Source organism: Octodon degus, unplaced genomic scaffold (genome assembly GCF_000260255.1).
Source record: "Octodon degus isolate 3935 unplaced genomic scaffold, OctDeg1.0 scaffold00031, whole genome shotgun sequence".
Taxonomy (NCBI): Eukaryota; Metazoa; Chordata; class Mammalia; order Rodentia; family Octodontidae; genus Octodon; species Octodon degus.
In genome coordinates this window covers 12,213,048-12,228,187 of record NW_004524607.1, presented here as the reverse complement: position 1 = coordinate 12,228,187, position 15,140 = coordinate 12,213,048, and the positions used below count along the sequence as shown (strand labels likewise).

At 47.5% G+C, this 15,140-nt stretch overlaps 1 protein-coding gene across 6 annotated transcripts in view; it reads left to right on the top strand.

Moving 5' to 3' along the window:
* Window positions 1-14,864, top strand: part of Mad1l1 (mitotic arrest deficient 1 like 1) — a 356,419-nt gene extending 341,555 nt beyond the window's left edge. For all 6 annotated transcript variants that reach the window (XM_023713536.1, XM_023713538.1, XM_023713535.1 and 3 more), the window contains one exon: window positions 14,695-14,864. In XM_023713536.1, the coding sequence (XP_023569304.1) occupies window positions 14,695-14,853 (159 nt within the window). In that variant the 3' untranslated portion in view covers window positions 14,854-14,864. The remainder of the gene's footprint in view (window positions 1-14,694) is intronic.
* The last annotated feature ends 276 nt before the right edge of the window (window positions 14,865-15,140 follow it).

Genomic DNA, 15,140 nt, shown 5'->3' with positions numbered 1-15,140 from the left:
GGTTCGATCCCTTGTACCGCATGCCACACCAGCCCTGCCCTCGGGTGTACCGAGCCATTGACCGAGTCCAGGCATGGTGGTGCCTGCCTGTAATTACAGCACTGGAGGAGCTGAAAACAAGAGGAACGCTCTGAGTCCAAGCTGCATAGTGAAACCCTATTTTATACCACATACATAAAAATACACCTTAAATTTGGTCATGTGTTTTTTCCACACTTACTGAGATGATAGTATGATTTTTTTCTTTATTACTGTCAGTATATTGAATTACTTTGTGAGTTTCTAGTGTTAAATGAAACTTGTATCCTTCTGGAGCTAAATGTTCTAATTTTTCAATCTTTTTATTGAGAGTATTTTTAGCGTCATTGCTCAGGGATCTTCATATGACCCAACATCACAAGTGTTTTCTCCTTTTTTTTCTTCCAAAAGTTTCAGATTTCCATGTTGTGTTTGCAGCCAGTGCTCTGCATGGCGCTGGTGGGAGCAGGGCCTGCTTCTGTGTAAGACATGGACATCCCGTGGCACCAGCATGCTCAGTCACAAGGACTGTCCTGTCTTTGTACTTGGTCACAGATTGCTTGCTGCTGTCCATCAGTGTGTGAGCCTGTGTTTGGATTACCTGTCATTGCCTGCAGGTCTGTCTAACCGTCTGTCTTTGGGCCTCATCGCACTGGCTTCGTCATCATCATCAGATCGGGTGCTGTGCCTCTCCAGCTTCGTTTTTTTTCAGAGTCGTTTGGAAATTTTAGGCTCCTTGAGTTTCCATACCAACTGTAGGCTCAGCTTTTCAATTTCTACATAAAATATCTGCTAGGATTTGATGACAGTTAGGCTGGCTGTTGACCCTGTTGGAGAGGACTGATGTCTTTTCTTTTTTCTTTTTCTTTTTTTTTTTTTCGGAACTGGGGATTGAACGCAGGCCCTTGCTCTTGCCAGGGAAGCGCTTATTCCACTGAGCCATCTCCCCAGCCCTAGGACTGATGTCTTAACAGTGAGTCCCCACTTGTGGTCACCTCCTCAGGAGTGCCTTCTGGGTTTTTGTGTGCAGATGTGGCATATCTTTTTAGATTTATCCCCAAGTTTTTCATAGTTTGATGTTATAGTAAAGGGCAGTTTTTTTTTTCTTTTTAACTTGTGTTTGTTGATACAGTACAAGAAAGACTCATTTGTATATAGGCCTCCTTATTTTACAGCCTTGCTAAACTTGTGCCTAAGTTCTATAGCCTCTTAGTGTATTTAATCAAGCTTTCCATATAGACTACAATGTCTGTGAGTCCAGGCAGGAGTATTTCCACCTCTCTTGGATGCTTTTGACTTCTTTTTCTTCCTTTCTGTCACTGGCAAGAATGTCCAGAGCACTGTTGTATAGACAAGGTGAGATAGACATGTTGTATAGACATTGGCAGGAGTGGGACTAAAACAAGGCTGTTGCACTGAGCTACATCCCCAGACCTTTTTCAAGGTCTTGAATTTCACTAAGTTGTTAAGATTCCCAGGCTGGGATTTGATCCTCCTGCCTCAGCCTCCCAGAGCAATGGGATAATAGGCATGCACCACCATGCCCAGTTTTTGTCTATTTGAATCTGAAGGAAAAGCACTCATTCCTAATCACAGAGGGTATTATGGTTTGTGCCTAGTTGTTCCCCTAAAGCCTCATGCAGTTATGGGGTGGACTTCTAGAGTTTGTGATTAATTCATAGTCCAGTGCTGGGATTACGGGTGTGAGTGCTACACCCACCTGTAGGAGACACTTCCAGGTTCTTGTCTTGTCCAAGAAGCCACTATTTTTAATCCCAAAGTTACGTTATTGGAATCCCATCAAATTGATTCCAATCTACCCCTTACAATGCAACCACGGCGAAAATAAAGACACTAAATTATATCTTCAATCATCGGGGAGTCAAGGGGCTCTAAGTCCAGCCATGAAGATGGCTTTCTGGAACCAAGAGAGCGACCCAGGGCCTCACCCCGTTTTATTCAGTGGGGGAGTGGCTTGAGGATTGACTGAGAATAGTGAGAAAGAGACTACTATGAGCTGAGCTAGGTGGGTGGCCTAAATTTACCTCTGCGATATGCAGAGAGAGTAATTTGCATTATATAATATCTAAGGTTTTGGTAAGCCTGGTGCTTCAGCTTTGGTGTGGCCTTTCAAGCCCCAGGAAGTCATGGCCTCTGTCTCGAGGCTCGATCCCAGCTCCACCGCGGAGCATTAGCACTACCGTCCTATCTCAACCCAGCTCACATTAAAGAGCAGCAGGTATAGGTTACCAGGGAAACACGCACGCCACCTTCAAAGACTATCACCAGCACCTCGGTTAGACCAATACACATCGCATAAGGCCAACTGAAGGATAAACAGCAGTCCTAGCCAGCTCTGTACATAACAATACAAGGAAATAGGGTCAGGCTCAGTCAAAATGGAGACAATCACTCTTTTTTCAAGGAGTGCTGCTCAGGTGGTCCTCCACACCCACCCAAGGCAGATAGCCTGAATGCCACATAAGGAAGACAGACTTGCTCTCTGTGGCCCTTGTTGCCATTACTCCTTCCTTTTGCTCTTGCTTGTTTGCTCTTTTCTGCCACCATGAACTGCTGCACTCTGCTATGTGGCACTCTGCCTTGGAGCCAGCTGAGTCCAGACCGAAAGCTTCACAAACTGTGAGCTAAATAAACCTTTCCTTCCTTAATTTTGGGTATGGGGTCTTTTGTCCTAGTAATAAGAGAAAAGTAACCGAGACAGTGTTTGCATCATTCACAGACACCCTGGCAGGCTGAGAAATTCTCATCTAATCCTAGTTTAACAGGGTCTTTTTTTAGAGATGAGTGCTGGGTTTGGTCCTATGCTTGTTCTGCACTAGGTGGGATGCCATATGGTTTCTCTGTTGTATTTTAACATGCTAAGTTACTTTGAATTTCTAGTGGTCAAGCTTGAATTTTTGGGTAAACCTCACATGTTCATGATACGTAATCTTCTTTTGTGTTGTCAGACATGAATTGTTCATCATTTTGTTTAGGATGTTCCCATATTCCTGAGGATTATTCTGTAGTTTGTTTTTCTTTTCTGCTTTGGGTATCGTAGCAGTGCTGTTCTCATAGAATGCACTAGGAATCATTTCTCCTTTTCTGCAATTTTCTGAAAGAGTGTCTGTGGAATTGGTACTGCTTTCTCCTTCAGTGCAGGACAGCATTCACCAGGATAGCCAGCTGGCCTTGAAGCTTTATTTGTGGGAAGCTCTCCACTTCAGAGTCAGCTTTTTTAATGCACGTATGGCTGTTTGGACTCATTTTCTTTTGCAGTAGTTTGTGTCTTTCAAAGAATGTGTCCCTTGTGATCTAAGATGTCAGATTTATTGGCCTGAATTTCATGATGTCCCTGTGACATCAGAGAATCGCCTTCCCACTGCCCCACTCACCCCTGATGTTAGAGATCTGTGGCTTCTCTCTTTTGTCTCTGATCACTTTGGCCAGAGTTTTATCCATTGTATTAAGCTTCTAAAAGAAACAACTTTTGATTTTATCTTTCTGTTGCTTTTCTATTGTCTATTTCACCAATTTCTATTTCACTGTATGTCTTTCTCCTGCTTATATCGAATTTTTCTGAAGGTGGCAGCTGAAATCATTGATTTGAGACTTGTTTTGTAACATGGACATTTGATGCCATAAATTTCCTCCTGATTTCTGCTTCAATCACATGCTACAAATTTTGGAATTTTGTTTCTATTGTCTTTCAGTTTAAATTACTTAATAATGTCCTTTTTGGTGTCTTTTTTTTTTTTTTTTGTGGAACTGGGGATTGAACTCAGGCCCTTGTACATGCCAGACAAGTGCTTATTCTACTGAGCCATCTCCCAGGCCACTTGGTGTCTTCTTTGACCCACGGGTTATTTAAAAATATGTTCTTTAGTTTCCAAATACTTTCAAGGTATCCAGATTGCCTTCTGTAATCAACTTGTAGTATGAGTCCACTGTGGTCAAAGAACATACTTTGAGTGATGTAAATCTTTAAATTTATTGAACTTTTTTTTTTTTTTAAGAAAAGGTCTCACTAAGTTGCCCAGGCTGAGCTCAAGCTTGTGATCCTCCTGCCTCAGCCTTCCAGAGTGCTGAGTTTACAGGTGTGCATCACCATGGCTCAGCTTCAAGTTTTGCCTTTTGGTTCTGGTGAGTATTCTGTGTATGCTTGAGGAGAATGAGTATTCCGCTGGAGTGTGTTGTTAATGACAATGAGGTGACATTTTTGAAAGAGTTGTCAGGTTGTCTACATCCTTGCCAATTTTCTGCCTTCTTATCATCTCAGCCATTGAGAAGGAATATTGACATCCCTGACTACAAGGATTTGTCTGTTGCTTCTTGCATTTCTATCAGTTTTTGCTTCGTGCAGAAATTGATACCTTTATCCTGCCTAGTATTTTTGCTTCAGAATCTACTGTGTCTGATATTAGTAAAGCCAGTACAGCTTTGGGCTTTTTGGTTACCCTGGGATATACTTTTATCCTTTTACTTTTAATCTCCTTGTGTTTTCATATTTAAAATGTGTTTCTTATAAGCAGCTTATTATATTCCTATCTGACAATCTCTGCCTTTTTCCTGGGGTCTTTAGACCTTTTCCATTTAAGTTGGTCTCCACGTTAAGTCTATTATCTTCTGCTTGTCCTGTGTGTTCTTTGTCCTTTTTCTCCACTCCTTTCTGCCTTGAATATTAATTGAACATTTCTTACATACTCCTTTTTTGACTTCTAACTACTTTTATCTCCTATTTTGACTTTCTAACTACATTTCCCTATCTTGCTGTTTTGCAGATTATTTTAGGATTACAATGTCTATCTTTAACTTATCACAGTCAACTTTGAAATGATACAACATCCATTTTCACCATTTTTTTCCTTCCTACTATAGTCTTCTTACACATTTTACTTAGGTACATATTATAAGCCCCACGATACATTGTTACTATGTCTATGTCAGTGGCCACTTTTAAAGACATGTAACCTTTTCAGTGTGATGCATATGCATTTGCACCTTCTTACTCCTTACTCTGGCCTCGGTCAGAGGACAAGTCTCCCTGGCCCTTAGTGTGGGTCCCAGTTCCCAACCCATTTTCTTTCTGTCAGAGGACTTCCCTCCTTCAGCGGACCTGCAGGACCAGTCTGCAGGTAATGAGCGCTCTCACCCCAGCGTGTCTGGAGATATCTTCATTTTTTGGAAAGACATTTTCATTGGTGTAGAGATCTGGATCAACTGGTTTTTCTTTTATTCTTCACAGCTGCTGTTGCACTGTCTTCCTTTGTTTTTGGTGCAAAATCTACTGTCATCCTTTTCTTGATTCCTCTGTAAAGAAGTTGTCACTGTGTTTCCCCACCCCTGTCCCCACATGGAGGTAACCCTTTCTTCTCCTAAAGAGGGAGATATCTTTCTTTACCTGGATACTTTTAAGATTTTATTCCTGGTTTTGAGCAATTTGGTTTGGATGTAGGTTTCTTCACCTCTTTTCTGCTTGGGAGTCACTGAGCTGAGAATTCTGTGTTTATACTTGTCTCCACACTTCAGGGTGCCTGGGGTTATTTTCTTGGGGGACACCCTCCAATACTGCTTACAGGTCTCTGTAACTGATCACACTGCAGACCCTGAGAACAAGTCTGCCATCACGCAGGTCTCCAAAAGGAGGGTCAGCTCTGATCACTCCCCCTTGACTGTCACATGTGTTCCTTCATGTGGACAGTTGGGCTGATAGCCACAGCTCCTCCTAGCTAGTGGCTAGGCCACCTTTGGCACCATGACTCACGGCAGCTTCAGTACAGCCCTGAGAACTGGAATGGGTTGAGACAGAGTCACAGCCAAATGTAACATGGTCTCAGCACTTGACCACATTTGTCATCAAAAGCAGGTCACATTGAAGGGGGAAGACTGACAGGTTGCCATTGGGAGCTGGTCAGAAATGTCAGCATACCCCATCTGTGGCCTTGCCCTTATAGACGTTAGGGACATATGTGGTAGGCCATACTGACAGTCTAACTGCGCAGTGATATACTTGTCGTTTTCTGTCCTGATTTGGCTAATTTCTCTCATGTGTCTTGAGGGCCATTGACCTCTCTCTGCAGCATCTGACCTCGACCCTACTCACCTTCCCTCTGCTCATATGTTGTCATTTTCATCTTTAAGTCACTTTAGTTCTTTTTTGTATCTTTGCATCTCTCCCTAGTTTTTTGAACATATGAGATGAAAGGACAGGACTTAATGTCATGCACTGATTGTGACACTAACTCTTAAGTTGGCTACAATTGACCAACTTTTACCTCCGCTGTGGCTTGGATTCTACAGCAGCTGGTAGCAACGGTGATGGCGGGCACTGAGGCCTCTGCCTTTTGCCTATGGGGCATTTTGTATCCTAACACCAGCTCAGAGAGCAGAGAAGTCACCTGGAAGCTGTGGGTAGGACTAGGGTGGTGTGTAGGGCTCGTTGACCGATGACCAATGCCTCAGTTATTTTCTCCTTGCTGCGACAGAGCTCAACACCAAAAGCTAAAGGAGGAAGTTTATTTGGTTCACAGTGGTAGAAGTTTCAGTCCCTAATCGGCTGGCTCCAAGGCAGGGTGGCATTGCAGGGGAGAAACAGTTTGAGCCAGGCAGAAGGCAGCCAGCAGGGCGTAGAGTTATGGTTGATACGTTGTGGCCACTTGAGAAGCTCAACTATGTAATTCAGCAGTTCTCCTGGGGTATAAAGGACATGTCCTTATGGCTCTAGGATGTTGTTCACTGTGTCAACATGAGAAATTTAAAAATTTAAGCAACTCAACAGGGAGCCAGGGTCCTCACTTTGTATTCATCCTCAGCCAGTACAAGAGGAGGGCACAGAGATGGTGTGATGACTACACCCACCATGGGAGGGAATAGCCTGCTTACAATATAAGGGAAGAAAAGAGGCTTGTTCCCCACCTCTTGCTGCTTTTGCTATCTTCACCTTGACCACAACAGCCCTTTTCTGTCCTTTATATTTTATACAGACTACCTGCCTTTAGGGAAGGTAGCACTCACACCCAGGAGGGTCTTCCCATTATCCCCCCCCCAAAACTATGCCAAACCAATCACTGGGCTAATTTAGTAATCAAACACCCTTGATCCCAGCATCATACACCCTATATCCAGCCACCTCTGAAGATCTTTATCTATGACTGCATGTGGCTTTGGGGGGACAGCTGGACACAAGCCATAACAACCAAGGTAAGGCCACACCACACCTCATGTGATCTGCCCACTTAACACTGGACATGAATTGTGTCATCTGAGTCCAGCCCCGTGGGACAGGGTAGCAGTCCCCTTTCCCAGCATAGACATCACAGCTCAGGCTCACACAGCAAGAGGGACAGCCAGGTTGATGCCCACTCCTCCACGCCTCAGTGTCTAACCTTGCCACTCTAGCCACCTGAGCCATTGCCCCAAGTATGACAGCTCTGTGAGAGGCCACTGCCAGAGACCTGTCTGGGTTGGAGCTACGCAGTACAGAGCTGCTCACATGTCCTGCTCACCCCTCACCAGGCATAGGAGCTAGAGGGGTCCTGTCCAGCCCATGTTGAGGAGATGGCTCTGACCCCAAGGACAGAGGGACTCCATACCTGGGATGGGGAGGCTGGGCCCTGGGAGGGTTTCTGCAGCCCTCCCCTCCTGCTACACTTGGAGGACTCTGAGGACTTCTCTGATGGGAAAACGGCCCTGAGACACCCTGGCTGCTGGCCCTGTGCCCTCTCCCCATTTTGTAAATGGTGCCAACAGCTCTGGAGTGAAGCTCAGGAGGCAAGAATAGGACTTGCCAATTTGAGAGCCACCTGTGAGGAAAGGGAAGAGCCAGGCAGCAAGTTCTGCCAGTGTGGGCATAATCCCTCAGGTCCACTTGGCAGGTTCCCTCGTGCAGCCCATGCATCGCCAGGCAGCCATTCCATACACACATAGTCAGGTCTTTGCCCACATCTGCCCTTTGAAACTTCCTGCCAGATGTTCTGTGTGCTGCCAGGGGTCTTCCTGACTGTGCCAATGCCATGTCCTTTTCCATGTCCCCTTGCATGCAGAATCTGCCAAGGCTTCCTGCTGGCTGGCTGTGTCGCCCACCCTGTGTGAACCAAGGATCCTGCTGACACATTATGAATGTAGAGATCCTCCAGGACCAGGCTCAGCTCTGCCCCTGGAGCTGCATGGGTCTGGGCCTAGGGAGGAGGCCATGACTATGAGCCAGTGCAGGCTGGGGACACATGTCCTGGGGCCAGTGAGAAGGTAGTGCTCAGGCCACAGTTCCTAAAGAGGATGGCTAGGACTATAGATGCCCTGCCTCATGTGGCCATCATACTGTGCATGCTGGGGTCAAGGCAGGAAAGCAGCCACTGACAGTGGCCTGATGGCTCTGCCTGACCCACCTGTGCTCATGGACAAGGGGGACAGGCTGGTCCTGAGGCAGGAGGGTAGGGAGAGGAGCAGGGGTTCTAGAGAGCCCCAAGGACTATACACATGCCCCAGGGGAAGACAGGACCAAAGAGGTCAGACAGTACACGGACAGCATGACCCTAGGGTGCCACAATCCCTCAGTTTGGACAGCTGCTTTTTAAAGATGGCATCACCACCCAATATATTCAGGTCCAGGGCTCAGTCCCGACCAGGCCATTGTGGTCTCCAAGCCACACAGTGTCTGTGCCCAGGTATCCTTATCTCCTGTCAAGGATGGAGGAGCAGGGTAGGCAGGAAACTGGCTCTCTAGAAGCTTCTGCTGGGGAAATTACGCCAGCCCCCCACAGTTGTCTCCCTCATTTTCCATGTGTTGGCTCCCTCACACTCAGAAGAAGGAGAGCACCCAGGGTGGGTCACACTCTTCCCCTTCCTCAGATCAGATCAGCCTCAAGCCGCATGCCCTGAGCCTTCACTGGCCTCTGTGGGGTTTATCAGTGTCTCAGTTACTTTCGTCTCATTGCTGAGACAAAATACCTGACACCCAAAATTAAGGAAGGAAAGGTTTATTTAGCTCATAGTTAGTGGAGATCTCAGTCCATACTTGGCTGGCTCCAAGGCAGACTGGCACATGGCAGAGGGCAGCAGTTCAGGGTAGTAGAAAAACAGCAAAACATGAGCCAAAGGGAGGAGTAGGAGCAACAGAAAGCAAGTCTGTCTCCCTTAGATTGTATTCAGGCTATCCACCCAAACCTGGGTATAGCACACCAATAATCCCAGCAGCATTTACACCCATAATCCCAGCACTGGGTCATGAATTAATCACAAACTCTAGAAGTCCACCCCATAACTTCATGAGGCTTTGGGGGACAACTAGACACAAACCATAACAGTCAGGGATCTGAGACCTTTCACCTGAGAGACCGTGGCCTCTATAATGTTGCAAGAAGAGCTGTTGCCTGGCTTCCCTCTACCTTGCCCCTTGGCAGATACCACCCAGGGCTGCTCCTGCCAGCACTGTGTCTCCTGAGCTCCTCCTCAGCTTTCTCCTGCTCTGGACCAGGCCACTTCCTGCAGCAGCCACTGAAGTCCTCTCACTGCCTCTCCTCACAAAGCAGACATTTTTGAGTTGGCTACAGCTTTTCCCTAGGCTGCAGCAGCCCCAGTGACAGAAGATCCAGGCCCTGCAGTAGGATGGGGCCCAGGCAGGAGGCACTTACTTCGCATTAGGTGTTCTGACAGGCTCATGCTGCAAAACAGCCACTGCCCCTTGTGCACAAGGTGGGGGAGTCAGTGTGGGAGTCTCAGCCATGGCTACTGCTGTGCACACACCTTCCCTCTGAACCTGGTGCCCTGAAACCTGCCTCTTCAGCCTCAGCCATCTGCAGACAGGCTTGAAGAGCTCAGGGGTGAGCTCAAGCCACCCTCAACATAGGGCTTTGCAGACCCAGAACACCATGCATAGGCAGCTGTCCTCCAGGGTATAAGGCCCCTGCCTCATGTCTGGGTCCTGCCTGACTTAAGAACAGCAGGGGGACTGAGAAGGTGCTTTTTGTATCAAGTCAAATCTTTGCTTGATCCCAGTTCCTGAGGTTTTTGTTTGTTTGTTTTTTAAGTTATATGTTACACCTTCAACTTCATGGTGTATTATGAGTTAAATACTATATTATGTGTGAGCTTTAGTTTAAAAAAAATTTTTTTAACTGGATGTCCAGCTGCTTCAGCACCATTTATAGAAGGGACTCCATAAAGTCACCCTCCCGCCAAGCATGTCTGTGTGGTCTCTCTTGGGCTCTCCTTACCTGTCCCACTGCTGCCCACATCTGTCCTACACGGCAGCTATGCAGTTAGTATAGTAACCACAATGCACCTTCCCCTGTGGAGGCTCCTCCCCTTTCCCCTTTTTCACAATTGCCTGGCTGTCTTGGGACTCTCCATACAGATTTTAGCATAGGCATATGAATGACTACAAAAATACCTTACTGAGATTTTGATAGGTGTTACAGCAAACCTATAGATGGGTTTTGGGAAAATATATATGTTTTCTAAATCAAGTTTTCCAATCCATGAATATTGTATGTCTTTATTTAAATATTTTTTCTATTGGCATTTTACAACCTTTAGGATACAGACATTAGGTTTTTGTAAGTAGTACTGCCCTGATTTTATTTTTCACTTGTTCACTATTGCTTTATAGAATTATGGTTGGGGGGTGGTAATCTTGTTTCCTACAACCTTGCTTACTGGTTGCAATTTTTCTGTAGGGTTCTTTACATCAGCAGACTGCCATTTACAAGCAGAGCAGTTTCAGTGCTGCTTTTCCCATGTCTGTTCCTTGTGTTTCTCTTTCTCTCTTTATGTCCTGGCTGGGACCTCAGTACCATGCTGAGTGAGTGGCAAGCCCAGGCCCTCACCTGACCCCGGTCTCAGGGAAGCAGCCAGCCTGTTGCCATAAAGTCTGCTATCTACTCTAGGTTACCTGGGGGTGCTTTGAGGCAAGTTGAGGAAATCCCCTCAGTTCCTACTTTACTGAGTTTTTGTTCTGAGTAGTTACTGAGCTTTTTTCAAATGCATCATCTATTAATTGATGAGATTTCTGTGTTAGCTTATTGATGTGGTAGGTAATTGATCTTCAAATATTGAAGTAGCTTTGCATACCTGAAATAAATCCCATGTGGTCTTGGTATGGCATTCTCTTCTATATAATGGTCAGTTCGATTTGCTAATACTTGTTGGAGAATTTGCATCTAAGCTGATGAGAAAAACTGGTCTGCATTTCTGTGTGTGTATGTGTGTGTGTGCGCACACGTGCGTGTGTGTGTGTGTGTGTGTGTGCGCGCGCGCGCGTGTTTTGGTTTGGACACCCAATTAGTGACTACATATCTTCTCATTTTTGCAAAAAGATTATAAAAAATGGTGTTATTTCCTAGTTAAGTGTTTGGTAAAATTCTCTTATAAAGCCAGCTGGGACAAGAGATGTCTTTTTGGGGAGCTTTTTGATTATGCATTGGCTTCTTTAATTGTGATGGGACTGTCCAGGTCATGTTTCATCCTGGCTGTCTTGGTATTTGTAGTTTTCAAGGCATTGGCTCCATCCAGGATTGTGTGCACACAGAATTTTTGTAAGATTTCCTCTATGTTCCTATAGTAGCTTCAAGGTCTGCTGGTCTAACAGTCTTGTTAGAAGTTTATCCATTTTTATTCCAGATTTTCAAAGAATCAGTTTTTGTTTCAGTAATACTTTTGCTTTAGATCTTGTTTATTCCTGCTTTTGTGTTTGCTCCTTTCTGTGTGCCCTGGGTTTTCTTTGCTTTGTCCAGTTTCTCTGGGCAGGAACTGAAGCCTTTCCTGTAAGCATTTCAGTCTATCTGTCACTTTCCTTGGAAGCACTGCCTTAGGTGCAATGACAAGTTTCATGATGTTGCATCTTAATTTTCCTTCAATTCTCTGTATGTCTTATTTCCCTTGAGAAACCCTCCTTGGCCCTTGGTCTATTCAGAAGTGGGCTGTTTAATTTCCCTGGGCTTAAAGGATGTGTTATTTTCCTGTCATCTTTCCTTTACAACTCCTGGTGCCCACATCCCCTTGACCTGGCTTCTTTTGTCATGAGCACTGGGCTGCTTGATGTGGAGCCCCAGCACAGCGGCATCTCACCATTCAGCCCTGCAGTGATCACTTCCTCTAGAAGCAGTGGGGGGCTGTCAAGATAGCTCAGTGGTTGACAGTGTCTGCTTAGGCAAGTTTAGGCAAGCGCAGGGACCGAAGTTAGATCCCCAGCACCACATGCCACACCAGCCCTGCCCCCAGGGTGGGCTGAGGTACCAAATAAATAAAGCAAGTAGTGGGGACATTTTTGCTAACCTAACCACAAAACTCTCCCTCACATATAAGCAATATTAAAATACCACATGGGTATCTGAAGTAGTAGGATTTACAGTTCCTGAATGTTTTCTTTTTTATTGTATTTCAGTTTTGCTTATTCAAGCCACGATTCAAGGTTGCAAACATTGCAATGGGCTTACACTCTTAAGCTATTCCTCCACCGCTTTTCTCATCTGTGGACCTTTCACTGATGTCCTCTGAGAGGAGATCTTGCCCTTGATAGTCAATGCTTTGTCACTTTGGTGCCACACCACAACTGCAGTTAGTGGGGACAGAAGGGATGTGGAGTGTCTGTCTCTGCTCCCTAAGGTCTCTTAGCTTTGGCTATTTTCCTACTCAGCACCCCAGTTGCCTAAGAAACTTTACGAAGTACCTGCTGTGTACACCAGTGGGAACACTGCCAGGCCTTGGGAAGTGGTGATGCAGCACTCGGTTAACTCCCGAGCTGTGGGTGCTCCTTGCACTGCAAGGCACTTGTCTCTTGCATTTCCTGTCAGTGAGGGCTCTGCCAGGAAGAAACTGGCCCTCCTGCCTGGGAGGGAGGCCTTGGGGCACCCAGGCTCTGCTGTCAGCTGGAGGTAGAGACTGGAGGCCAGGACAGGCAGGTCCAGGCTGAGCGTGGTGGCTGCCACCCACCAGGCAGCCCAGTGTCTTCATTAGGGCTGAGCTGTCTCAGTGTCCTCCAGGCACCTGCCAGCCTCAGGCTGCCAGTCTTTCCCAAATGGAGGAAAGAGGAAGCTGGGGACAGTGCACGCAAGCAGCCCATAAATATTTCCAGCCACAGCCAACATGTCTTACTGGGCAATTTGCTTTTTAAAAAATTGCACTCTAATTTTAAGTGAACAGCCCCTAATTATGGTGATTTACAAGGCACCTGGGGACTGGGTGGTATTTGAACACGACAGAAGCTGATCCAAGATTGATCAGTAGGGCATAATTCAATCTGCACATTCTGATAAGGCTGAGGCTGCTGCCTCGGCAGATCTGCCAGTGTAAAGGGGGTGGGGTACACCAGGGGAAATCAAGACCAGAGGGGGCTGAGGGCCCAGGGCAGCAGAGGCAGGAGGTGCTGCCTGCAGGCAGAACTGGCTTTTGCTGACACTAGGATCTACACAGATTTGGGGTATGGATGAGGCATTCCTGCCCTCCTCTCAGCCCCCCTCTGTATCACAGGGGCCTCTTCCTCCCAGGACTTGCCACAGTGGGAAGGCGCCATGCCCCTGCCTGCTCCTGGCCAGCACAGACAGTAGTGACAGCTGCCTGCTCTGAATAAAGGAGGCAGGGTTCTGAGCCTTCTGGGGTTCAGGGGAGACATGGTGCTCGGGACCACACCAGATAGCCCAGGTCCTCAGGATGGGACTCCAGAGACTTCTCCCTGACCTGCTTTCCCCACTGCTAGCTTCCCCGACAGCTGCTGAGAGTCAGCCCCTCTGACATTTAGGGGAAAACATTCAGAGTCGAGAACAGAAGGCAGAAATGAAAGGATTTTCTTGGGAAAAGGTCAGAGTGGTTTCTCTTATTTTTGTTTAAAAATGGTTTGTGTTGAACTATGACAAGGCTAAATGTATTAGCGGGCTATGGGAACAGGCGGAGGCGTGAACAGGAAAACAGGAAAGTGCAGGTAACAAACAAGACAGGTGGCAGCTCCAGGAGCCCATGCACCTCAAGGCCCCAGTGCTTGGGGAGGGGCCGCACTTGAGGTGGAGAGGTGACCCCAGGCCAGGAGGCTAGAAGTCTCCAGGGAGCCCCAGTGGAGAGCCAGGTTAACATGGAGGAGAGAGTTGGCCCAGGGTCCCAATCTTCCCTGTCATGGTGGGGAGAAGGAACATGAGTGTCCTGTGTCCTCCCAATAGAGTGTATGTTTGGGTCTAGCATGTTGGATGTGCAGCTTCCTCCATCTCCTTAGAACATTTTCATTGCCCCACAGAGAAGCCCTATGCCCAGAGCAACCTCTAGACAGCCCCCAGAGACCCCTGCCCTGGGAGTCCACTGCCCCAGGAGCCCCCAGCCTATGGGCCTTGCTCCTTCCCCTAAACTAGGCTGAGAATCCCACCTTCCCTGGTATCTTGTGTGTACAACAGACTTTGGCCACCCTAGGGCAGAGGAAGAGGAAGCCCAACTCTACAGGGGCAAGGGATCCCCAGCAGGCACTGGGTGGGGGCCACCTTTCCCTGGTCTGCTGGCTTGACTCTAAGACTACCTCTTCTCTCTCAGCTCTCCATCAAGGGGACAGAGAGCCTGTTGTCTGTCTGGGGAGCCCAAGGGTTGACTGCCTGGTTTCACCTTTGCAGGTGACCTTAACCACACTCACTGAAGATGGGATGAAGGGGCCCTTCCCTGGCTCCTGCCCTCCCTTGCTCACCCCCTGCTGTCTCTCCCCTGCAGGCCGCAGGCCCGTCGGGCTCCAAGATGCAGCTGCTAGAGACAGAATTCTCCCGCTCGGTGCCCGAGCTCATCGAGCTGCACCTGCTGCGCCAGGACAGCATCCCGGCCTTTCTCAGCGCACTCACCCTCGAGCTCTTCAGCCACCAGACCACTGCCTAGTGCCCAGGACCAGGCAGGCAGCCACATGGTGTGACCAGCATAACCTGGCCCAAGTGGGCTTCCCGGAAGCCAACCCTGCTCTGCCCTCATCCTGGCTGGCCCAACCCCACAGCACCCAGTTGTGGTTGTGGGAAGACAGCACCTGCCACCTGGGGTCCCACCCTCATCCTACTCTGGAGTCAGTTCCCAGGGCCACTGCGCTACTCAGACATGGTCCCCTGGGGCCAGTGTCCCCACATCCTACTTCATGAAATAAAGTTTCTTCTCCCCTTGCCCCCACCTGCTGT